The sequence below is a fragment of the Prionailurus viverrinus genome, chromosome C1 (genome assembly GCF_022837055.1).
Source record: "Prionailurus viverrinus isolate Anna chromosome C1, UM_Priviv_1.0, whole genome shotgun sequence".
In the NCBI taxonomy this organism is placed as follows: Eukaryota; Metazoa; Chordata; class Mammalia; order Carnivora; family Felidae; genus Prionailurus; species Prionailurus viverrinus.
This window is the reverse complement of record NC_062568.1, coordinates 196779857-196805101: the sequence shown is the minus strand read 5'-3', so window position 1 is coordinate 196805101 and position 25245 is coordinate 196779857. Positions and strand designations below refer to the sequence as shown.

General features: G+C 39.5%; 1 protein-coding gene across 6 annotated transcripts; it reads right to left on the bottom strand.

The window, feature by feature from the left end:
* Positions 1-932: 932 nt before the first annotated feature.
* SRSF10 (serine and arginine rich splicing factor 10) lies at positions 933-15028 on the bottom strand. Of its 6 annotated transcripts, XM_047870780.1 has the most exons (7): positions 14826-15027; positions 13258-13362; positions 9576-9679; positions 7340-7502; positions 7059-7112; positions 6824-6925; positions 933-3459 (listed from the first exon to the last, which is right to left on the bottom strand). In XM_047870780.1, the coding sequence occupies exons 1-7, from the start codon at positions 14888-14890 to the stop codon at positions 3399-3401; spliced, it is 654 nt and encodes a 217-aa protein (XP_047726736.1). In that variant the 5' UTR covers positions 14891-15027; the 3' UTR covers positions 933-3398. The 6 variants fall into 6 exon arrangements, with proteins under 6 accessions (XP_047726736.1, XP_047726732.1, XP_047726734.1 ...); XM_047870776.1 differs by having other exon boundaries at positions 933-6925; positions 7059-7109; positions 14826-15028; XM_047870778.1 differs by lacking the exon at positions 6824-6925 and having other exon boundaries at positions 7059-7109.
* Between the last annotated feature and the right edge of the window lie 10217 nt (positions 15029-25245).

Below are 25245 nucleotides of genomic sequence, written 5' to 3'. Positions count from 1 at the left end.
CAGGGCTAACAGTAAAAGGACACAGCATACTTTGGAAACTAAGATTCTAATTCAAGAGAGTAAACCAGGTTTAATTCCCTGCATCTCTCCCTTTTCTCTACATTCTAAGATGACTGAGGTTTATAGAAAACAACATTCCTCAAATTGACAAGAACGGTTACATATGTTCCTATGTAAAAGTATAATTTCCATCAGGAGGCTTTGGGGGGGTGGGTTAAGGCATCAGAATACTCCATAGGTTCCAAGAGATAGGGGTAGCTTAAACTAGTTCAAGAATAGGTTGTTACCACGGCAAGGCCATTATTTTATCATGCAAACCATAGGAAATAAATGATTTGGAGGAAGGAGTCTCCATTTTCCCCCCTATTCTCTGTGTAATGTCTACAGGCAGTCAGTGCCAAGGACTGTCAAATTCTTTACTATAACCAGTGGAATTTCACTAGATTTAACAGTTCTCAGCCTAAGTGTGTTAATTCTGGATTTATGCAGTATTAGGTGTTTGGTTTGGGATGGACTCCAGTGGTTAGTTGTTCAGACTTGAGGGTGGGTGTAGAAAGGCTTCTAACTGAAGTTTTTGAAAGTTGAGGGTAACCTAAAGAAAAGGTTAATGATTTCAACATCGCACATCCCAGAGACGTACTAATAGTTTTGGTTAGCCTACAGGAATTATAGTGACAGAAATTCCCTAACCATTGTAGTTGTGAGAACCAAAAAGTTGTTTTAGAAACAACCTATCCTCTAAGACTGAAGTCAGCCATAGCGTGAATCTTAAGTCAGTCAATGTTCATGTTTAAATTTGTTGTCATCTTTTTGATGGCAGTGTACAGTATGATAGAATAACTGTAACCTATCCTTACATCTAATTTCTGGTTGGTTAAGTTCTATTCTTCCCCAAAGCAAGCACAAAGTGGAAAAAAAACTGAAGGTTTGGGTAAGTTTTCTGGCTTCTTTAATTGCATTCTCATTGGCAATTACTTTGCAAAACAGGAGGGACAAAGTACATCTCTAAAGCCTCCTACTCAAATGAGGAAAGCCCACCCAGCCACAAACCTGGGGGGCAGGGTTAAACCTAAGGAAAAGAGAAGGGGGGGGGGGAACCCCAAATTGTTTGGCTCCTAGACCAGTTGTTTATTTCACTCTCTAGCATTCAAAGAGATGTGGATCTACAAAAACTAGACACAAAGGCCTTTTCTTTACAAACTACTCTGTCAATTATCAATGAAAGGAATTTACATGCCTTGCTTTTTATTCCAAATAAAGATTCCCACTTTAATAAGGGTGAAACAGCCGTTAGGAATACACAGAAACACAATGCAATAAACATAATAACCAACACTGTTGGAGGAAGGGGCAGAGACAAAAACCCTGGAGAAGGAAATTTTTCTATAGTAACTACGTCAATAGTTGAACGAAAACAAGTAGGTTGCTTACTTCATTTATCAATGACAACAGTTTGTTCCTAAAAGCTCTGACCTGGTAGAAATGCCATTAAGATTATTCCTCCACTATCATTGTGCTGTCTCAAATCACAGCCGCCTCCTTTCAAAGTATCTCAGGATTTTGTAAACAAGAATATGGTCAAAATGCAATACAATGCGACTGAAATTTTGGAAAGCCAGGATGGAGAGCCTGAGTCACAATAGCTTGAGATCTTGGGTTACATTTAACCTCTTTTTCATCCACAAAGTACAAACAAAATACTTTTTGATATTAAATCTTTTTCATAAATCTATTAAATCTTCCCTCTGCATGAACTCTAGATTCCATTATATTAATTTTAGTAAGTTATAAAAAATCTTCCATTTGATTAAAAAAAAAAAGGCACAAAACAGGAACCAAATGAAAAAACCGTTAACTCTAACACAGGATCTGCCACTTGCCGTGTGATCTTAGGCAAGTTTGAAAAAAAATTTTTTAATCAAACGGATAAAAATACCTACATTTCTTATCTCCAACCGTTATGTATATTCTGCAACTTTCAAATTTTTTTTTGTAAAGGCTTAAACACTTCCATACTTTTAGATGAAGAACTTCACACGAACAACTTAAAATATGTGGCAGAAATGACAAAAATCAAGTATGAGTGATGGAAGAATCAATGTATAAACAAACTTAATATCCTAATAAGGAACTAAGGAATCCAAAACATTTTTGTGATACTATAAAAGTTATTTATTCACTATACACAGAACATGTCCCCTATAAAATGTACAAGTAAATCACTAAAAAGTATAATCTGGTGAACATTTTCTCAATTTCAGAACACACTAAATCAGTTGGGATAACAGCTCTCTGTCTGCCTCAAAATAATCTAATTATAGCACCCAGAGTCTCCTTTAGATCTAATGCAAAGTTACTTATTTTTGGGATTATTTCCTAATGTGTGTTTGAGGAGGCAGAGTTAACAATTTAATATAACTCTAGTATATTACAGTCACTGCACAATGAATCAGTTTATTACAGATTAAAACATCATTTTTTCATTATTTGTATTAATGGGATGCAAACAGAAATACTGGATACTTTTAAATGGCAGATAACCACAAAATGATCATTGATAGTATTCTGGGTTTTATAATTACATTAAGATATGAATGGTGTAAAATATCGTTACGAAAAATACACCTCAAAACAATGAGGCCATACTGTAATGATTGACTAGATTGTGCTCAGTAGGTATTTATTAAGTCAATTTTCTCTATTTTTCTCCCCGATTACCCAGGACAATTTTTGCCCACAGTAAGGGCTCAGTAAATAAATGTTTGCTGAATATACTGACTTAGGACAGAGGTGAGAAGAGATGGACCCTCTTAGCTAGATGTCAAGTATTCTAATTGGAATTTATCTGGAAAAGAGAGTGTAAGATGTAAACTGCACATGGCATACAAGTAAATAAACTCAGATGCCAACAAAGCAAACCATTAAGCAGAAAAACACTGGCACTGGAATAAACAAAGGCAAGATTTGCCAATAGCGAAAATGGAACTGACTTTAAGAGATAACCAAGAAAAAGTTTATATTGGACCATACCTTTTCTCACCCAATTCAGTTTGAGACAGACCAATAGAGGCACTGTAAGAGACTATGGCTGTCTTCCTTGATATTCAAACATCCTAGTTTCCAATAGTTTATTATGGACCTGTTACCCACGAATCAATATAAACCTATTCAGATTTAGGGATTAGTTTCCACAAGTACAAAGTTGAATTTCTTTTTATTTGTCCTAAAATGCTTACTTTCAAACTTGAAGGGACTTCAATTATTCCATGTAGTTTCGATAACATTCTTTTATCTTTTCAGACCAGAGTCAAAATATTCGTACAGTATTCATACTGCAGCACCTTCCACCCACCCTTTGGTCGCTTGAACTGCCCTTCTTTGGTTCTTTTTCCGCTTTCTCAGATCTTTCTTGAAGTGTAGTAAGCAGAACTGTACTGGGTATTCCAGCTGCAGTTTGGTCTTAAATAAAAGAAGGATGTTTGTCAGTTTGGTTTTCTTTATTCTTCTCTGTGGTATACAGGATTTTGTTAGTCGAACTGGATGTAGCAGCTTACTGGGCCAAATTTGCAAGAGAACAGTACAATAGTTCCCAGGTCTTTTCCCTGGGTTGTAAACTTAACAGCTCATACTCTATGTAGCACCTTTCCTTTCTCACTGAAGCATTATCTGTCATTTTTCTTCTTGCTTACTTGGCTTCAAAACACAACAAAACAGAACAAAATGCAGAGAGATCTTAAGTAAAAAGAGAGGTGAAGTGTCAGTCCTCACTGCGTCTTGATATGATCTACTCTAACAGTGACAACAGTGCCAGACACACAGTGGATACTCCAGAACTGTGGAACTAAGTAGCCCAAAATTAAAGCACTGTGTAAGGATCCTCATCAAGTATGAGCAGGATCCTATCCTGGGTTCAACTATAATTTAGTCCTTCTGAAGCTCATTAGGTAGGTCACTTTAGGAGTAACAAAAAGTTCTCAAGGAAACCATGTGAGTCATTTTAAGTGACACAAATAAAATATAAAAATGAAATCATCAGGCCTTCTATTTCTGCACAAAGACTGAGAACAGTTTCAATGGGCCATCCACCTCCTCAATCTCTCTCTCTCTCAAATTACAGTCCATTGAAAAGAAAAAAAAGTCACGAAGCACCAGGCCTGGGGTCAAAGCTTCGATCTGCCTTTTTTACAGCCTTTTCTTTGTATCTCGATTTCCTTATCTACGATATGGGGTAAATCAATATCTTTCTCAAAGGGTTTTGTGAAAAATAAATGAGTTAACACAAAATTTTTAGTAGCGTGTCTGGCACATCATAAATGCTAAGTATCGGCTATCATTGTTGTCATTATAAGTAGCTAGAACTCAAACCATAAAACACCTAAATCAGTTCCCCAATGTGGTTATCACTTAATATACTAACTGCTCACTGACATTCAATGCAAACATATTTAAAATCAAGCCATTAATATAAGGCCCCACGCATCTTGTTTAGGACAAGGAAGAGCAGAATTATTGGTCCATTCAATAATGAAAATATAAACTTACAATTTAGCTGACTCAAATTTCATTTTAATACTTAATACTACCAATAATCTCTAAGTTATTTAACCCAAGGGGCTTAATAAGCAATCATGAAACAACTTTGACATTACATAAGGAATTTTTAAGTAGTATATAAAAGATGTACCTTTCTGGCAAGTTCTATCATTTCCAAAGTAAAAATTAGTTGTGCCTAGTGCAACACTGTGATTAAAAATATTCCTAAATCTACAAAGGATTGTTTCCACTGTTATTTTAGAATCTCATTCAAAACTATAATAATTCCAGTTAATCATTATTTCCTTCATTTTGTTTTTATTATAGCATGTTTGCTTAATTTACAGCAAGCAGAAAATAAGCTGGGTCTTGTTTTGATCCAAACATTGATGTTTTAAAGGTTGTACACAATATTTGTTAAAAAGAACATATAAAAATACCTTTTTAGAAGCTTCTATAAGAAAGAAAATACAAAGTTTAACCCCACAACTTTCCTCTTTGCTAGAACTGCAAACTACTGCTACAGTTTTAAATAGACTTTTTGTTGTTTAAACTATACATCCAGGAAAATCTAAAAAATTAAAGAAACGTGCATATAAATGATTGCATAGCAGAACATGAACATTAACTGCAAACAGTAAAGAAATGAAAGTTAGAAATACTATCAAATATACAAAGGTTCTAGAATCAATCCTTTAAACACATTCCACAAACAGTATTTAAAAACCATCTTTTGTTCTTTACAGGCAAGGCCTATATTACTAAAACCAAAATCAAAAAAAGTAATCCTCTAAAAGGAATCGTTTCCCCACAATATTTACTTATACCTGCAAGCAAGCAATCTAAAATTTTAAAGATGCTAGCTTTTATTCTGAAATGAGACTGGACATGTCCCTTTTATTGTCCCCAAAAGATCTCTCAGAGAAATGCTAAAAATTATAAATGGTTAGGGTATTGGGTTTTTTTGTTGTTTTGTTTTGTTTTAGTCAGGTACTGCCAGGTACTACATTGATAATCAAACTCAAAGAGATGAGATTCCTACTGAAAATTCTTTTTCCAAAATATTTTAAATTTCATGGCACCACGGAAACACCTAGAGTGGGAGTGTTCTCCTTCAACTTGCCTCACATGAAATAAACTGAAGTGTGAAGAACAAGCCTCCTTCATAAAGTAGCAGGCAAATTTTGATACAAACGCACAGACCGAGTGCTAGAAGCATCAAAATTCAGTTTTACACTATGCATATGCATAAACAAAACCTACTTTGAAACAATTTACTTGCTGCTTTTTTTAACAGCAGTAAGAAAACTAAGCAATACGACCAACAATGCTCCTTAAAGTTTAGAGTAACTACATGAGAGCATTTTTTTTTCCCTTGAAATTATTTCTGCCATCATTGTCCTGCTCAAATTTTAAGGTTTGAGTTCTTCCCGTGTTTGTATGTTCCAACTCTTCATAGAAAACAGAAAAAAGCAGTGAAGGCTCCATGTTTCGGTCAAAACACTCAATCGTCCCCCAAATCCTACTTAACCCAGTTGGCATCATTCCCCAAGACAGTGGGGTTAACAAAAGAACTATTCCACGCTGTCATAAATTAACTATTATTATCACGGGCCTAAACATCTCAACAAGACAAAAAGGTCCACCCTGAACCTAAATGTGTCTGATCAGTCAGTGTTGTACTGTGGCTACAACTCACTTTTGTATCATTCTATCTTATTAGCAAGCTACATTTCTAGGTTAACAGTTCTACCAAATATGGATATGAAAGTTTATTTTTAATAAGACAATGTTGCAAATTATGGTCAACCAACATCTTTTCACCAATACTTCAAGCATAAAAAATGAGAATCTTTACAAAAATATACAGAGACACCACAAATTGGTAGCTGCCCATAACATTAAACAAACTGGACTCTTAAGAGTGGCTTCTCAACAGCATATCATTTTAATTATAACCATTTGCCTGGTACAGGGAAAACTGACAAGTGTTTTTTTTAAGCATCATTGCAACATTGTATTCCTGATAATTTAAGTAAACCAAACTATGAGTAAATGAATGATACATGCCTAAAAATATCAAGGTTTATACTATCAGTGGCCACTGGACTTAGGACTAGTCCAAGACCTTGATCTAGATTTTGACCTAGACCTAGATTGTGATCTTGACTGAGATTTGGATCTAGGTGGTTCTTTTTTCCTTGATTCCTTTTCATATCTTGAGCCAGACTTATAATGTGTTTTGGAATCTGTTTTAGAGGTGCCTCTAGTTTTGGTGTGAGATGCAGACCTAGAACGTGATTTAGCCTTCATTTCTTTCTTGGGCTGGGACTTGGACCGTGATCTTGAATTGGATTTAGATCTTGAAAAAGATCGATTTCGGTGTTTGAATCTTTCAAAACAGAGGAGAGATACAATTAGAGTAAAAATTAGATTCTATGTTAATCAAATTTGTTATTTTTAGAGCAAAAGTTCACTCTGAAATTGAAAAACGTAGAAGTCGTTTTCAAAGCAAAGTTATTTACCTATCATTGTCGGAATGGCTTCTGCTACGCCGTGGTCTTCCAGCCGGTCTACTGCTAAAAAGTACATCAGAAAAAGCAAACAGTGACAAATGTCTATTTACACTCTTCTCAAGTTTCTAATTAAAAAAACTGAACCATAAAACTTTTAAAATAAAGCACTAAAATAATTTTAGTCTCAATGAAGCATACAATGTATATAATTAAAGTGTACAAAAAGATAAAAAAAATCAAAAGCTAACAAATCTTTTCTGACAGATTACTGTACTACACATCAAACTTACTTTCTAGGACTATAAGATCTTCTATAGTTGTAATCAAAGGACCGGCTTCTTGATCTTCTTCTTTCATAACTTCGGCTTCTAGAACGTCTGTATCTGTCATAATCATCATAGCGTGAAGAACTGTACACGTTCCTCCCTTCCTTGGCTTTCATTTGATTTGGAGCTATGAAATACACAGAACAGAGATTTAGAAAACAGAGATATTTGAAACCTAACCTAGTATTTTAAGTCTTCAAATTATAGGGAAAATGTCTGCATTCTCTTCTCTTATACCCCCAATCTGTGTCAAGGTTAAATGTAAGACTGTTAATCTTGGAAAAGGTATTTGTTTCCAAGGAAGTCTATAAGAATACTGTTTTAGGTTAAAAATGATACTCTCAAATATCTTCCCAACTATTTTCTTTCAGAGACCTTTCACCACCTAGCTCGTCTAAAAATATGCCAACTGGGGCACCTGGGTGGCTCAGTCGGTTAAGCAGCCGACTTCGGCTCAGGTCATGATCTCCGGGTCCGTGAGTTCGAGCCCCACGTCGGGCTCTGTGCTGACAGCTCAGAGCCTGGAGCCTGTTTCAGATTCTGTGTCTCCCTCTCTCTGACCCTCCCCCGTTCATGCTCTGTCTCTCTCTGTCTCAAAAATAAATAAACGTTAAAAAAATAAAATAAAATGGGGCGCCTGGGTGGCGCAGTCGGTTAAGCGTCCGACTTCAGCCAGGTCACGATCTCGCGGTCCGTGAGATCGAGCCCCGCGTCGGGCTCTGGGCTGACGGCTCAGAGCCTGGAGCCTGTTTCTGATTCTGTGTCTCCCTCTCTCTCTGCCCCTCCCCTGCTCATGCTCTGTCTCTCTCTGTCCCAAAAATAAATAAACGTTGAAAAAAAAATTAAAAAAAAAAAAAATAAATAAATAATAAAAAAATAAAAAAAAATAAAATAAAAATATGCCAACTATTTCAACATTGAGGAAATTTACCATATTTAAAAAAAATTCCAAATTAAAATACAAAATGACTTTGAACCATATACTAATTTGGAATTATTTTGCGTGTTTTTCATTTATTAGAAACACAATTAACAACGACAAAATACTTATTGGTAACCTATGGACAATGCTTTAGCATCAAAATGCAGTAACATATGGATATAGGGTTCTGAGATCACAACAAAAGTAGAAAAGAGTGAACATTTATTGGATGCCTTAGACCCACCCACACCCCTGGACAGTCCTCAAATTCCTATGTTATCTCATTCAATTCTATGAAACGGATACTAAATGCATATGTGCGTTTAAGTAAATAACACAGTAAATACTGAAGGACCCATCACCCAACCCAAGAGCCAGAGAATTATAGCCTGTGTCTGAGCGCTCCTCTCTTCAGCAGCTATTTTCACCTCTAACTTAAAACAATTTTTTTTCAACGTTTATTTGGGGGGGGGGGGGCAGCGCAGAGAGCCCCAAAGTCAAAGGCAGACACTTAACCGACTGAGCCACCCAGGAACCTTCATCTCTTTTACTATCTTGCCTAAGGTAACAAAATGGTTGAGCCAAAATTTAAACCCTGGTCTACCTGACTCTGAAGCCTGTACTCCAGCCTCATTAGCATGCAGCTAACACCTAGTACATGCCTGCATAATAAAACCACATACTAATATAAAACGGATTCTAGTAATTCCGTAATCATCTGTTTAATTCTATCTGTTCATTTCCACAGCCACACACCTACACAAATACCCAATTATACCAGGGTGCCGGTGTATCAGTCGGTTAAGTGTCCGACTTCGGCTCAGGTCATGATTTCATGGTTCGTAGGTTCAAGCCCCACAACAGGCTTTGAGCTGTCAGCACAGATGACACACAGCCTGTTTCGGATTCTGTGTCTCCCTCTCTCTCTGCCCCTACCCTGCTTGTGCTCTCTTTGTTACAAAAATAAAAAAATAACAAACAACAATACCCAATTATACCTTGAAAATCTGTATGAAGAGAAATGGCTGAAAAGACCTAATACTTTCCAAATTATTTCCCTTTTAATTCCATCCCCAGAATGCTAACCATGCCAGAGTCCAATTTCTGTCATTCTGATTTTCACATTCTACCTTTCTGCAAAGTATCTGAGTTACTCTATCTTTTCAAGATCTTTTTAGATTTTAAATAAGACAAATTGCAAATACTTCCAATAAGAAACATCAAAGCACTGTTTTAAAAATGACGTATTATACGTATAATAGGCATAAGGGTACTTACTCTTCCGATCCCCCTGTGCAAACTGTATTTCAATTTGGCGTCCACAAATCCATTTTCTGTCCAAATTATGTAAAGCGTCTTCGGCATCACGTACATCCTCAAATGTGCTAAATGTTAAGGGGCTTGGGAAGTTTTGCATACTTTGATAACGAGTGAACATTCACTTGGTAAGTCTGGAATATTTCACAATCTCTCAACATTATTCTAGAAAATCATCCAGATCTCACTTAACTTAGGTTGGTTAATTCAGCTACAGATACTTGACAGCATTAAAGCACTTGTGATTTCCTACAGCATACATTTGAAAACACATGTGAATATATAAAATTATTAAAATAAGATCTGTTATAGCTGAACTACCAAGTAATCCTATCAAAAAATTTTCCTGAGTTTTAAGTTTTAGAAAACAAAAAAGAAAAACAAATGTCACTTCTGTTGTATGCTAAAACAAAAATTTCTTAAAATAAAACCAAAACCGCTTTTCATGTTTTTGTTTCAAAGAAAAAAAGAAAATGCCAATAGTTCTTGTGTAAGCAAGCATAATATACCTTACCTTACAAAAGAATTAACTTCAAATTTATTTTGCTGTTTTTCTCAGATATATCTAACACTATTATTTCACATAGCTGTCTCCCTTATACTATACAGGAAAGATTGGTATGCTATCCATTTGAGGATATCAAGATAGAATCAATCAATCAATCGTCAAGACATCGCTACACCAAAAGCATATTACACCCATGCAAAGACTATAAAAGCATGCGGTCAAGAAATAACAGACCATTTCTAAAGATTCCTGGACTGAAAAGCCCTAACCATAATACTAGACATATATAGCTTACTGCAAAGAAGTGAATTTGGGACTGGTTTTCAACCTCAGAAACTTCAACATAACATTTATAAACCTGACCCAGGAACTGCTGGTACCCTGACTGGAGAAGCTGCCTTGCCCTCTTCCCTCCTTGTCAGCAATAGTACTATGACAACTCTTGGCTTTACAAAGTTATTCTGTCCAAATTTAGCTCCTTTCCTAAAACCACCATTCTGACGGAAGCCAAGCAAATCAGAGCAGTGTTTGATATAAAAGCTCTGGAAAGGGACCTAGGTTAAGTTGGAGTGTAGATTTTCATTCTATCCTAAAAATTACTATTCTAACGTGTCCATTTATATTTCTCAAACTTGAGAGACAAAGAGTGTAGATCTTAGGCTGATTAAAAAACAGTGCTGATGAGACATACTCTCTCCAAGACTGATACTAATATCTGTTTATTTCAAGTACTAAAACGTCTACCTCACCAGATTTCCTATTTTTCATTCTGAAAGGAATTAAGGACCATTGCCCGTTCCCAGGTCTCTCTTCCCGAATATATTATGTATATGTTAAAGGAGGAGAGGTTTTCCCAAGTCTAAGTCATAGGACTTTCAACAAGAAACGAAAAAGGTTGATAGGGAGTTCAGAACCTTGAGTACTATTATAATTCAACACCTGTCAAGGTTAATGCATTTGGGCTCTAAAATATTAAAAAGAGTAAGCTGGCTTAACATGTATACCACTTTATTTATTACCCCAGGATGCAGAATACAATTACTTTCTAAAGGATAAAATTAAAAGGTGTAAAAATTATTGAGAGTAAATCTAAATCATTCTTTGGGTCTACCTGCAAAAACAGAATCCTGAGCTGAATCAACCATGGCAAAGTTTTACTATATACAAAAGAGAAGCCTAATTGGGAAGTGTCAAATATCACTCTGATGCTAGTTATAGAGAAATCTGTACTTGGGATATTTCCAAAATCCTGAGACCTACTTCTTTTTAACTATTTTAAGACCATAGAAAGACTTTGTGTATATAAAATACATGATCCTCCTTTAGATGACAACTCTCTTCTATTCTAGCTCAAGTATCACATACTCTTGAGGCAAACTAGTGTTCATCCTGGTTCCCAGGCCACCCCAAACCAAGTAAAAGCAGGTCAGCATTGTAAGCCAGAAAGCATCGCCTTTTAAAAATAGACAAACAAACAAAAAAACCAAGCCAAATATAGCTCTTATCCTCTCTGTAACAGAACTTTGCAGCCAATCCCCCCAACTGTCCTTGATCATTAGCTTTGTAGAAATAGCAGCTTTCAGCATTTCCCCTAAGTCTCACTAGGGCCCTGCTAAGTTTCAAGAGACCCAATGAATTTAACAGGAAGAACTTTTCCTAGTCTGACACCCACAGCCCAAACCCTTGCTGTCTCACTGAAGGAAGTAATGTCACCTAAAACTCTGGGTCAGGGCATGACTTCCCATAGGTCCTGATTAGATACCTACAGCAGGGATAAGGCCTTCTGCAATCCACTCAGAGCCAACTGATCCTATGTGCTAAAGCAGTGCAGGACCAGCAGACTTCACAGAGCTAAGTTTAGAAGTCAAGAGTATGTGTGTGTCCATAGCAGCCACTTTAAAATCTCTAAACAGGTAGTATCTCCAGTGGATTTGACCTTACAAGACCACCAGAGTTGTTTCTAAGGAGGTCCCAGTGCAAGCACCTGTCTCCCTTTAAGCACGGCTCTGTGGAGTTAGCCTGACCCTAGAACCTCATGCTACTCCAAAGAGCATTGCCTATTACCCTATGGCATCTGACCATATGGCCCAAAACAAAAATATGCTAAATTTAAGCTTAACAACATTACATCCTGATACACTTTAACTTGACAATCTAAGAGAAAGTGCATTTATACAAGACCACAATCACAACATCAAAGGCCCACATAAATCAAGTTACAGGTTTTGTCACTAGACCAAACCAGAATAGTTTTGAAAATTAACTGCTTACAAACATTAAAAAAAAAAAAAAAAAAAAAAAAAAGGAAAATAGTTATTCTGTAGGATACATCAGGTATGACTCCTTTAATCTTGGCCATCATTCAACTTCATCTTGACCTTTAACTCTTTAAGTGCTTGTCAGAAGGACTTGTCATGAGATGCTTGGCCAAATATGACAGATGGCTTTATCTTTAACTTTGAAAAACAACCTTTTCCCCCTTTTGTAGATAAAGCGAGGCTTTGTCTCCCATTAGGCTTGTCCTTCTTCCAGCTTTTCTTTATTTTTTCTTTTCCCAAACTCTCCCTTCTCTTCAAGCCTGATCCTTAAGAGGTCTTTGGCTTGTCTACTTGCCTTAAGTGTTGAATTCTACTCTAAAGGTTCTTTCATGCTTTCTCTTTGGGGTCGCCATAACTGTACAGCTTTACATTCTCTGAGGTAACAACAGAGGACAGCAAATTAGGGGACAATATTAAAGAAGTTTACCTCATTGTTATACAATTTGTTTTTGATCAAGTGATTCAAATTAACAGACAATACCAAACTTTAATTGCTAAGCACAAGAACATATTAACTTTTGACTTACATTAAAGGTGGTAGCAACCAGAGTGTATTCAAATTTAAATCACATATTATAATCATTGATGTGAGTTTCAGCAGCATGAATGGGAATTTAAATATTTTATTATTTTTGGATTAACTTTAAGAAATAATTAAGAGCAATGTGTGAGTCATAATTAATTTTCAAAAATTTGAAGACAAAACATTTATTATTAGAGGACAAAAGTAAACTACTTTTTAGATGTTACCTCTTACATAAACTTGAATTTCAAACTTCAACACCCCTCACTAATCAGCCATCTGAAGAAAGGATATTGAACATAAGCAAATCCTCTTGGACGACGCGTGTAGAAATCAAGTGGAACATACACATCAACTATAGGACCATAACGACCAAATTCTCGTCGTAAATCTTCGGACCTAAAACATCATAAAAAGACCCCCAATTTTTATGTTCACTCCCTTAAAAGAATGTCTCTGTAAGAAATAGATAACTTTCTGTAATCTGTCATTTAACGAAAGGGACTGTGATGTATCCCTGGGTTACCTGAAACAGACAAGCTTTCTAAATCTCAACATCAAGAGCCAACTTTAAGAACATACAAAAAACAAAGGAAAGCTAAGATCCAAGATTCTGGAAGATAATGCAGTTTGTAATAAAACCCATTACTATTTTACATTATAACAGGAAAACACATCTAAGGAAACTTGGTCACAGTTTACCTATTGTTTCTAACCGCATCTTTTAATTTTTCGTAGAGGGTACAGTAACATTAGGTTGTATTAAGTATTAGTGTGTTTGTTTGTTTGTTTAACACTATCAAACCAACATTAGTAGTCTGAAAAATACCAATCACTTTCATCCCCAAAATTACAGAGACAGGGTTAGACACTTAATAGGAGGTAGACAAAAGTTGGAAAAATAAAAGGCACAAAAATATATGTAACTCCTTAAATAATAAAGGTCAAAATGACCTAAGGAGGAATTTTTCTGGACGCTAGAATACTGCTTACTTTCCTACTTAAAGTTAGGACAGAATAATGTAAATCACAAGGCTACCAAAATAAAACTGACTTTTGGGGGTGGGGGTGGGGGGTGTCAGAGTGATTGTGAAAACGCAGTCTCTCCTTGTGATAAGATCTGTTCCAAAAAATTCTGACGGCAACTACAAGCAATTAAGGGAATTGGTGAGAACAAAGGCACGGACTGGATTAATCCAATTTAGCTTATCAAGGCCCAAATGGTAGATGCTTCCTAAACCTCACTTCTCGAAGGGTGACCAGTTATATTTCCGGGAAATGAGAAGAGCTAGTTCGCAGGGTCTACTGGAATAATTTTACCTCCCAATTTTCGACATTCTCTTTCTCTAAACATCTCCAATGTTTTAAAAAATCACAAACGTAACACGACAAAAAAGGGGTAGCGAATGCTTCGCCATAACGCCCCTCCCCCGATCCCGTTATTTCGCTGCGATTTTTTAACTACGGGAAAAAAAAAAAAATCTCTGGGCCGAGGGGGCGTGTACCCCAAGGAACGTGAACTTCAAATCCATGGGGAGCGGATGTTCGGCCGCGGCGGGGGCTGGACGCGCCGAGAGGAAGCGAGGAGGAAGAGAGGCCGAGCTGCGGAGGGGGAGGGGCACCGAACTCGCGCCACGCGGTCCGCGTTCCCGGCGGCTGCCTGGGAGGACCAGGGGCGCCGCCCTCGCTCCCACGAGGCGGTTGAGCCGGCGACGCGGCCTAGTTGGGCCCGAAAGCCCGCGCGGGACCCGCCATCTTCGCGCTTCCCCTCCCCCGGCCCAGCGCGCCGCCGCCGCCGCACGGGTCCTCCCCAAGCGCCTGCGGCCTCCCGGGCTAGGCCCGGAGTACCTCCTCGTACATACCTGGTATCGTCGGCCACGTTCCTTACGAACAGAGACGTGTTGGGGGGGCGCAGGTAGCGGGACATGACGGCGACGCGAGTCTCGGCAGGGGCACTAACGGGCTCACTAAACCGTCCGCGGATCCGGCGGCGGATCCTCAGACGCTCAGCCAGAGGGCTCCGCTACGAAACCTCCTCTTCTCGCGAGACTTCACTCCCGCCTCCACCCCCCCCCCCCACCCCCCTACCTGGGCGCAACGCCTGGACCGGCAACGGTTCTTTCCCGCGAGATCACCCGACGTACGCCTGCGCAGGCGGGCGGCGAGGGTACGTGCGGCAGCCTCGGTCTCATTCATTGGCTTCTTGAGCTGTGTCTTTCCCCTCCCCCAAGCCCGCTCTCTCTTTCTTTGGTGCTTTATTTTCCCGCCCTTTTCTGCCTTCCAGCGGTTTTTCCTTTCCTTCCCCTCTCCACCCCAAGTCAGGAAACAGACGTTTTAACCCCTACGCCAAACTTTACAGTTATTGCCAACTTAGACGGAGTTTTAAACCTTAGCCTTGAGAGAGACTGCCATACGGTTTCCTGTCTGGTCCAAGTAATGCCCTGGCTTTTATAACATTGCTGATCAGCCGCTCCTGAGTATGAAAGGGAAGGAAGTGTGTGTCCTTGAGAGGAGGTGGGCCTGCCTCTCCAGGGCTTTCAGCACGCCGTGGGTGCACTCCCAGAGGGCCTGTGCCAGGGCTGCCCCTCGCTCACACCCTTCTCACACCCTTCTTCCACCTGCCCACCCTGTTGCCTCTTGATCAAAGGCCCTTCTCAACCTTTTGATTGGACCGCAAACCTCACATTTTAGTCTCCGTTGTCATCCACAGCTAGCCCTTGTTGCTAACGGCCTGTGTCGCAATAGTCCTTTCAACTTTTTGGTCTCAGAATCTCTTTACGCCCTTAAAAATTATGGAAGACCCCAAAGGGTTTTGTTTGTGTGGGTTACAGTTAACTAATATTTACTGAACTAGAATTTAATTTTTTTTTAACGTTTATTTATTTTTGAGACAGAGAGAGACAGAGCATGAACGGGGGAGGGTCAGAGAGAGAGAGAGAGGGAGACACAGAATCTGAAACAGGCTCCAGGCTCTGAGCAGTCAGCACAGAGCCCGAGGCGGGGCTCGAACTCACAGACCGTGAGATCATGACCTGAGCCGAAGTGGACGCTTAACAGACTGAGCCACCCAGGCGCCCCTACTGAACTAGAATTTAAAACAGAGGAAATTTTAGGGCGCATCACATAAGCACACAGCCCACTGCCCTTCATCACGCATCCTGTGGCCCCTGGGAAGCTCCGCTCTCTGCTTGTGAAAGACTGTGCAAATGAAAAAGATAAATAATGTTTACTATAGTTTTGATCCCTTGAAAGGGTCCTGGGGACCCCTACCAGACATTGAGAACCACTCCCTGCTCTATCAGACTCAATTTTTGCAGATGAGGGATCACTTATTAAAATGCCTCTGGCATGTAGCATAATGTCAAACAGATAGCGGGAACTCAAGTACTGTTTGATTATATGAACTTTTATAAAAGGCAATAAAAGCATTATTTTTGCTTCAATCCAAAGCAGTTACGTGACAAGGGTGGTGATGGTCGGCTCTGCTCTGTAGCAGAGCTATTGTTTTCCTGCACTTATGTTTTCCAAGAAGCTTTGGACACAGTTTGTTAAAACACTTATTAATTACCCATTATGTGTCAGACATTGTGCTAGATGCTGGAAATTCAGGGGTGAAAAACATGGAACTTAACATTTTCATAGAAAATAAAACAAGGGGTGCCTGGCTGGCTCGGCTCATTGAGCATCTGATGCTTGATTTTGGCTCAGGTGGTGATCCCAAGGTCAAGGGATTGAGCCCCTCATCAGGCTCCATGCTGACTGTGGAGCCTGCTTAAGATTCTCTCTGTCTTCCTCTGCCCTTCTCCCTCGCTCGCACACACACACACACTCTCTCTCTCTAAAAAGAAAGAAAGAGTAGAGAAAAAAAATATTCAAAAATTATTAAGATGATAGACAATAGCAGAGCACTAAGCCAAGTGCAGGGTTGGTTTTTTTTTTTTTTAATGTATTCATTTTTTGAGAGAGAGATGGAGATAGAGCACGGGTGGGGGAGGGGCAGAGAGAGAGGAGGAGACAGAATCCCAAGCAGGCTGCAGGCCCTGAGCCGTCAGCACAGAGCCCGACGCAGGGCTCGAACCCACAAACTGTGAGATCGTGACCTGAGCCGAAGTCAGATGCTTAACCGACTGAGCCCCCCGGGCGCCCCCAAGTGCAAGGTTGTTTTGAGTGTGGTGCCCTGTGTAACTGCACAGGTGGCATATGCCCATGAAGGCTGTTCTAAATGTTAGCCATTACTGTCATTACTCATAATGTTTGAGAAATAATAGGAGCAGGTGAGGTGTGAATATTTACTAACTGGAATTGCTTTCGGCTTCACATACCAAGTGCCCCTTTGATCTTTTGTGTTTTAGAATCCCGGAGCCTCAAAAAAAGATGCTGTTGGGAAAAGCAGAGAAAGCCAGCGTCTTTCAGCCAGCAGGAGCTTGAGGTGGACGGTTTGCCATAAAAGCACCACATTTCACTCCGAGCACACAATACCAGGACTGGTCATTTTTCCGAAGACCAAACGTTAATCTCGGAAAATGGTCTGTCAGCACTGTGCTGCTTCTTGAGGAAATTATGTTTTATTGGGATTTATGTCAGAAAACCACTTTCCTTGGGTAGTATTCTCAGAACCACACAAAGAAGACCAAAACGTACAATAATACAGCTATGAATTTCCTTGATCCTGAGACTGCTCTTTCTTGATTTACGGGCCATAGCACAGACGTCATGCCTGAGTGAGTTGTGCTATTTGCTAGAGGGAGACTCACAAACGCAAAATCCAGGTGCTAAGGCCTTGGAATGATGAGCCTGTCTCCATCAGCAGAACCCAAACCTTGCGTCAATATATCAAGATTAACTTTACTGGGATAACTGTTGAATTCCGATGATTGTCACAGACGGTGCTTAGCACTGGGCCTCTGTCTCCATGGGCAAACAGTCAATTAGAAGCATGCTTTTTAAATTTATTTCATAAGACATGCCTGATTTTCCTATAAGCCTTCTCACTAATGAGTAGGCAACAGGCCAAGTTCCCCAGACTGAGGAAGATTTAAACATTCCTTATTTGTGGGTTGGGAATTTTGGAGCACACGCATTATGTACACATTATCGATTTACTTGTGTTCAGGTTCTTATAACCTCTGGCTCTCACTAGTTCTGCTCTGAGGGTGAAGACACTGTGAATATGCACATGTGTTCATCATATTCCTTAGATAATCTATTAGCACATAGGTTGCTACCTTGAATTTGCTTAAGGTAAGAAAAAATTACTTGGTATATCTTGGCCTCATTTTAATATCTTAAAATAACATTTTTTGTAGTTATAAGTGTCCAGCATGTATTTAAAAATTTTCCGAGGGGCGCCTGGGGGGCTCAGTCGGTTGAGTGTCCAACTTCAGCTCAAGTCGTGATCTCAAGGTTCATGGGTTCGAGCCCCACATTGGGCTCTGCACTAACAGCTCAGAGCCTGGAGCCTGCTTCAGATTCTGTGTCTCTCCCTCTCTCTGCCCTTCCCCTGCTCATATTCTCTGTCTCTCAAAAATAAATAAACATTAAAAAAAAATTTTTTTAAATTTCCAAAATAATGTCTTTACTATAAAGAAAACAGGGGCACCTGGGTGGCTCCAGTCGGTTAAGTGTCCGATTATTGGTTTCGGCTCAGGTCATGATCTCGTGGTTCCTGAGTTCGAGCCCCACAGCACAGAGTTCGGGCTCTGTGCTGGCAGTGCAGAGCCTGCTTAGGATTCTCTCTGTCTCTCTCTCTAAAAATAAAATAAATAAACTTAAAAAAGTATTAAAAATGAAAACAAATATCACCTGTGATCCTACAACTCAGAATTCATTACTATTAACACTTTTATGCATTCTATGCATGTATCTAATTGTTAAAATTGGAGTCATACTGTATAGTTTCATAACATGGTTTTTTTTTTTTTTTCCACCAGATAGATTATAAAGAATATCTTCCCTGGCCATTAAATAGTTTTAATAAATACAGTTTTTAATAGCTGCTGTAGCAAGTATAAATTGGGTTCAATTGCTGGTAACAGAAGCCTGAAATAATCTTGATGATGATAGCTAACACTTATTGAGCACTTCAATGCCAGGCACTTTTCTCACAGAAAAGCAAAGAAAAAAACTCACATAGTAGAATGTTACAGTTTTAGCAGCCATTTAACTCATGATTTTCAATTATATGGTTTTTTTTATTGTTTAACTTTATTTTTATTTTTAAAAATTTACATCCAAGTTAGTTAGCATATAGTAAAGCATATGAAGATTTCAGGAGTAGATTCCTTAATGCCCTTTACCCATTTAGTCCATCCCCCCTCCCACAATCCCTCCAGCAACCCTCAGTTTGTTCTCCATATTTATGAGTCTCTTCTGTTTTGTCCCACTCCCTGTTTTTATATTCTTTTTGTGTCCCTTCCCATATGCTCATCTGTTTTGTCTCTTAAAGTCCTCATATGAGTGAAGCCATATGATTTTTGTCTTTCTCTGACTAATTTCACTTAGCATAATACCCCCCAGTTCCATCCACGTAGTTGCAAATGGCAAGATTTCATTCTTTTTGATTGCCGAGTAATACTCCATTGTAATATATATCCCACATCTTCTTTATCCATTCATCCGTCGATGGATATTTGGGCTCTTTCCATATTTTGGCTATTGTTGATAGTGCTGCTATAAACATGGGGGTGCCTGTGTCCCTTTGAAACAGCACACCCGTATCCCGTGGATAAATGCCTAGTAGTGCAATTGCTGGGTCCTAGGGTAGTTCTATTTTTAGTTTTTTGAGGAACCTCCATACTGTTTTCTAGAGTGGCTACACCAGCTTGTATTCCCACAAACAACGCAAAAGAGATCCTCTTTCTCCGCATCCTCACCAACATCTGTTATTGCCTGAGTTGTTAATATTAGCCATTCTGACAGGTGTAAGGTGGTATCTCATTGTGGTTTTGATTTGTATTTCCCTGATGATGAGTGATGTTGAGCGTTTTTTCATGAGTCAGTTGGCCATCTGGATATCTTCTTTGGAGAGGTGTCTATTCATGTCTTTTGCCCATTTCTTCACTGGATTATTTGTTTTTTGAGTGTCGAGTTTGATAAGTTCTTTGTAGATTTTGGATACTAACCCTTTATCTGAGATGTCATTTGCAAATATCTTCTCCAATTCTGTCGGTTGCCTTTTAGTTTTGCTGATTGTTTCCTTCGCTGTGCAGAAGCTTTTTATTTTGATGAGGTCCCAGTAGTTCATTTTTGCTTTTGTTTCCCTCCAGAGACGTGTTGAGTAAGAAGTTGCTGCAGCCAAAGTCAAAGAGGTTTTTGCCTGCTTTCTCCTCGAGGATTTTGATGGCTTCCTGTGTTACATTGAAGTCTTTCATCCATTTTGAGTTTATTTTTGTGTATGGTGTAAGAAAGTGGTCCAGGTTCATTCTTCTGCATGTCGCTGTCCAGTTTTCCCAGCACCACTGGCTGAAGAGGCTGTCTTTATTCCATTGGATATTCTTTCCTGCTTTGTCGAAGATTAGTTGGCCATCCATTTGTGGGTCCATTTCTGGGTTCTGTATTCTATTCCATTGATCTGAGTGTCTGTTCTTGTGCCAATACCATACTGTCTTGATGATTACAGCTTTTTAGTATAGCTTGAAGTCTGGGATTGTGATGCCTCCTGCTTTGGTTTTCTTTTTCAAGATTGCTTTGGCTATTCGGGGTCTTTTCTGGTTCCATACAAATTTCAGGATTATTTGTTCTAGCTCTGTGAAGAATGCTGGTGTTACTTTGATAGTGATTGTGTTGAATATGTAGATTGCTTTGGGTAGTATCAACATTTTAACAATATTTGTTCTTCCTATCCAGGAGCATGGAATCTTTTTCCATTTCTTTGTGTCTTCTTCAATTTCTTTCATAAGCTTTCTATAGTTTTCAGTGTATAGATTTTCACCTCTTTGGTTAGATTTATTCCTAGGTAGTTTATGGTTTCAATTATATGTTTTTTAGAGTCACATATATGAACCCATTTAATCCTCACACTAAACTTACAGGCTACATTACTATTATCCTTTCCATTTTTTGATGGGGAAGCAGATTTACAGAGTGGGCTAAACAAATTAGGAGTTTCACTTATATACTTATTTTTTTGTATAATTACAAGTCAGAAATAGGGAGTCCAGGACTGGTATGGCAGCTTTGAGATATGCAGGCTCCTCCTTCTTTCTTTCTTCTCCATTAACCCCAGTACTGGCTTCTGTACTCAAATTGCCTCATGGTCACAAGATGGCTGCTGGAGCTGTAAGCATCATGTCTATATCCCAGGAAAAAAAAAGGAAAGGGCAAAGTTCAAAAGGCATACGCTAGCTAAGTCACCACCCACCCCCAACACCCAAGGTACTTTTGTTAAACCTGTTCGAGCAATTCCCACTTATACTTAATTGGCCAGAACTGAGTCTCATAGCCAACCTTTTCCTCAAGGGAGGCTAACCATTGTTACTGTCTACAAAATCAGAGTCTGTAAGGACAAGGGAAAGAAAGGATTTTGTCAACATGATAAAAGGCTTCATTTGAGGGAGGTATTATGACTCTGACCATTATATAGATGAAGAAACTGAGACTTTGAGACACTGTGATGCTCTCTGACAATATATAAGGCTTACAGGATAAAAGATAATTTAAGATACCTCCTGTGTTTTCAAGGGGTTCAAGGGGTACAGCAAAGTACACGGTATTTGTAAAATTGAATTTCAGGTTAGTTTTATATTGTTCGTAATTCATTTGTCTCAATTTTGATCAGATTAGTCTATGTCAGCTAAGCTGCTCAACAGTAACTATCCAATCCCAGAGATAGGATAGGCCAAGTCCTAAAGGCTGTTGCCGACTTGTTTATAGTTATCTACTTATTTTATGAGTGCCACGGACTATAGTCAGAGGTTGTTCGAAACACACAAAGTAAGCAGGCAGTCAACTTGACTGGGCCATGGGATGCCAGACATTTGATCAAACATTATTCTGGGTGTGTCTATGAAGGTGTTTTTGGATGATCTCATCCAACATTTGAATCCCATAGACTGAGTAAAGCAGATTGTCCTCCCTAATGTGGACGGGCCTTTATCCACTCAGTGCAAGACTGAAATAGAACAAAAAATTGGATGAGAGGAAATTTTGCCTCCCTGTCTGATTGAGCTAGGACATTTGTCTTCGTGGGCTCTTAGATTGGAACTTATAACATTGGCTCTTGTAGGTCTCCAGTTTGCTAATTGCAGATTTTGAGACTTCTCAGTCTCTGTAATCAGGTGAGCCAATTCCATACAATAAGTCTCTCTATATGAATGAACAAAAGAATGAATGAATGGATACATAAACACCCATATCCTATTGGTTCTATTTCTCTGGAGAACCCTAACACACATGGCTGTATTATAATTTGTTTATCCATTCACCAATTTCTGGACATTTGGATTATTCCTGGCCATTATGAATGAAACTTCCATGAACATCTGTGCACAGGTCTTTATATATGTATGTGTGTGTGTGTGTGTGTGTGTGTATATATATATATATATATACACACACATATATATATGTTTATGTGTGTGTGTGTGTGTGTGTGTGTGTGTGTGTGTGTTTTCAGTTCTCATGAGTAAATATCTAGAAATGGAATTGCTAGGTTAGGTTATCTGTTGTGTCCTCCAGGAAGAAGATACCAAGATGGGTGACAAATGCAAGACATTACTTGGTGTTAATGTCTGTGAAATAAAAAGGGGAGAAGGGAGTAAGAGAGGGCAGGGAAGGTCTTCAGACCGGATCTCACCCTGTGAAAGGAGAGGCGGAAGGAGAAAGATTGACTAGGAAGAACCTCATACTGCAGCGCAGCTCTGAGAAAGTTTTACCAACTCATCACCCCTTGAGGGGTCCTTTGTTGGACAGAAATGGCCGGGCCCTAGGATCCCCACTGTGCTCAGTCTTTGGTTGGGTCTGCCTGGGAAGAGCATGGCCTCGGCTCAAATGTTGCAGTGGATCCTGAAGGCTCTGTGGCCGAGACTGCAGGCTCACTACAGCCTTTGGGGGGTAGAGTCACCCCTGATGGGAGATGTAAGTGGCACACTTCCACGGCAGTCAAAGTTCAAGCCTTGCTCCATGCAGATCCCCTTCTCTGTGCATTACTGAGGAGCAGCTCCGTTATGGGTCCCATGAGTGCCTCTTACTAAGAGGAAAACTCAGAAGAGGGAGGCTATTGTGATGGACGATAGCCCCTGTAGCTGCAGCTGGTCTCAGGCCACAGCTGGTACTCCTACTCTGTCTTCCTCCTCCTCCTCTCCCTCACTAGAGCTTCTGCAAGCCCTGATGCATGCCCAGTGGCAGTCTGAGCTCCTGGTCACCATGCCCTTCTCAGGCCAGGGTGACAGCACTTGTCCTTTCACAGTACAACTGTTAAGGGATGTCCAGAGGGATCTAACTAGATCACTTGGGTTCCACACATATTCCTCCCAACCCCCATGGTGGGACAATAATAACCCTACCTCTTCCTACTGATGTACTTTAAAATGGTTAACATGGCAAATTGTTATATTATGTGTATTTCCCCACATTAAAGAAAAACACCAGGCTATAAAAATAGAAAAGACTTTGATCATTCAGTAAAATGCTGGATCTTTGCATTTACCCTCCCCCCAAATTTTCATTATTAAAACTCACCGCGAGTGGGGCACCTGGGTGGCTCAGTTGGTTAAGCGTCCGACTTCAGCTCAGGTCACGATCTCGCGGTCCGTGAGTTCGAGCCCCGCATCGGGCTCTGGGCTGATGGCTCAGAGCCTGGAGCCTGCTTCCGATTCTGTGTCTCCCTCTCTCTCTGCCCCTTCCCCGTTCATGCTCTGTCTCTCTCTGTCTCAAAAATAAGTATACGTTAAAAAAAAAAATTAAATAAAAAAAAAAAAACTCACCGCGAGAGGAATGTCATTGCATATCCAACGTTTTGTACATTTTGGTTGGGACACATTCCTAAGTGTTGACTTGGTGGGTCAAAGAATATGAATTTTAAGAACTTAATATATATGGTCAAAATACACTTTGGAAAGATTCTACCAATTCACCCTCCTTATTCGTTCAAGAAACTTACAATAAATATGTGTGGGGTTTATACTCTGTGCTGCTGGGATACACTGGGATATATCTGAAGAATAAGCTACAGTTCTTAGGGCTTTGAAATCTAACTGGGTGATACAGTCACGTAACCAGTAACAAGAAGGCATGACAGATGTAAATTTAGGGTGACCCGGGACGTGAGCAGGAGGACTTAATTCAGCCCTGGTTGCGAAGGGAGGTGATGCCTAGGAAACCCAGGTTTCTCAGCCTGGGCCAGCCACCCTCTCCAGTTCTGGACAGAACCTTAAAAAAGAAGTTGCCATTTTTAGAAATGAAACCTTTTACTTCCCTTTCTTTTAAACATTTTTTAAAAAGCTTATTTAAGTCATCTTTACACCCAACGTGGAGTTCGAACTCAGGACCTCAAGATCCAGAGTAGCACGCTCTTCTGACTGAGCCAGCCAGGCGCCCCAAAACTTTTACTGCTTAAAACCATGTTTATTTGATTGCTAGCGAAGATGGTTTTTCTCACGTTCATTGACCGCTTATTTATTTCTGTTTCTTCTTTTGCCCATTTCCCCATTGGGATATAAAGGTTTATCTTAGGATTTTGAGGAGTTCTTTTTATTGTAAGGACGCTTCTGTTCCAGTTATTTTCATGGCAAATATATTCTGCCGATTTGTAGTTTGCTTTCAAATCTCCTGCAGGGTGGTTTTTAAAAACAGCTTTATTGAGGTTTAATTTATATACTATACATCAGTGATTTTTAAAAAATGTTTATTTATTTTGAGAGAGAGTGCACGAGCAGGGGAGGGGCAGAGAGAGAGAGAGGGAGAGAGAGAGAATCTTAAGCTTCACACCCAGTGAGGAGCCCAACCTGGGGCTCGATCTCATGACCATGAGATCATGACCTGAGCCGAAATCAAGAACTGAACACTTAACCGACTGAACCACCCAGACGCCCCTTAAAAATAAAATAGTTTAAAAAAAATTTTTTTTAATGTTTATTTATTTTTGAGACAGACAGACAGACAGACAGGGCATGAGTGGGGATGGGGCAGAGAGAGAAGGAGACACAGAATCTGAAGCAAGTTCCAGGCTCCCAGCTGTCAGCACGGAGCCTGATGTGGGTCTCGAACCCACAAGCAGCAAGATCATGACCTGAGCCGAAGGAGATTGCCTAACCAACTGAGCCGCCCAGGCGCCCCATAAGTAAA

Excerpts from the sequence above, each read along its gene's own strand:
- SRSF10 (XM_047870775.1), bottom strand. The coding sequence starts at position 14,890 with ATGTCCCGCTACCTGCGCCCCCCCAACACGTCTCTGTTCGTAAGGAAC. Across the intron at positions 13,363-14,825 it reads AACGTGGCCGACGATACCAG|GTCCGAAGATTTACGACGAG; the intron begins GTATGTACGAGG and ends ATGATGTTTTAG. Across the intron at positions 6,926-7,058 it reads AGCCATTCCGACAATGATAG|ATTCAAACACCGAAATCGAT; the intron begins GTAAATAACTTT and ends CTGTTTTGAAAG.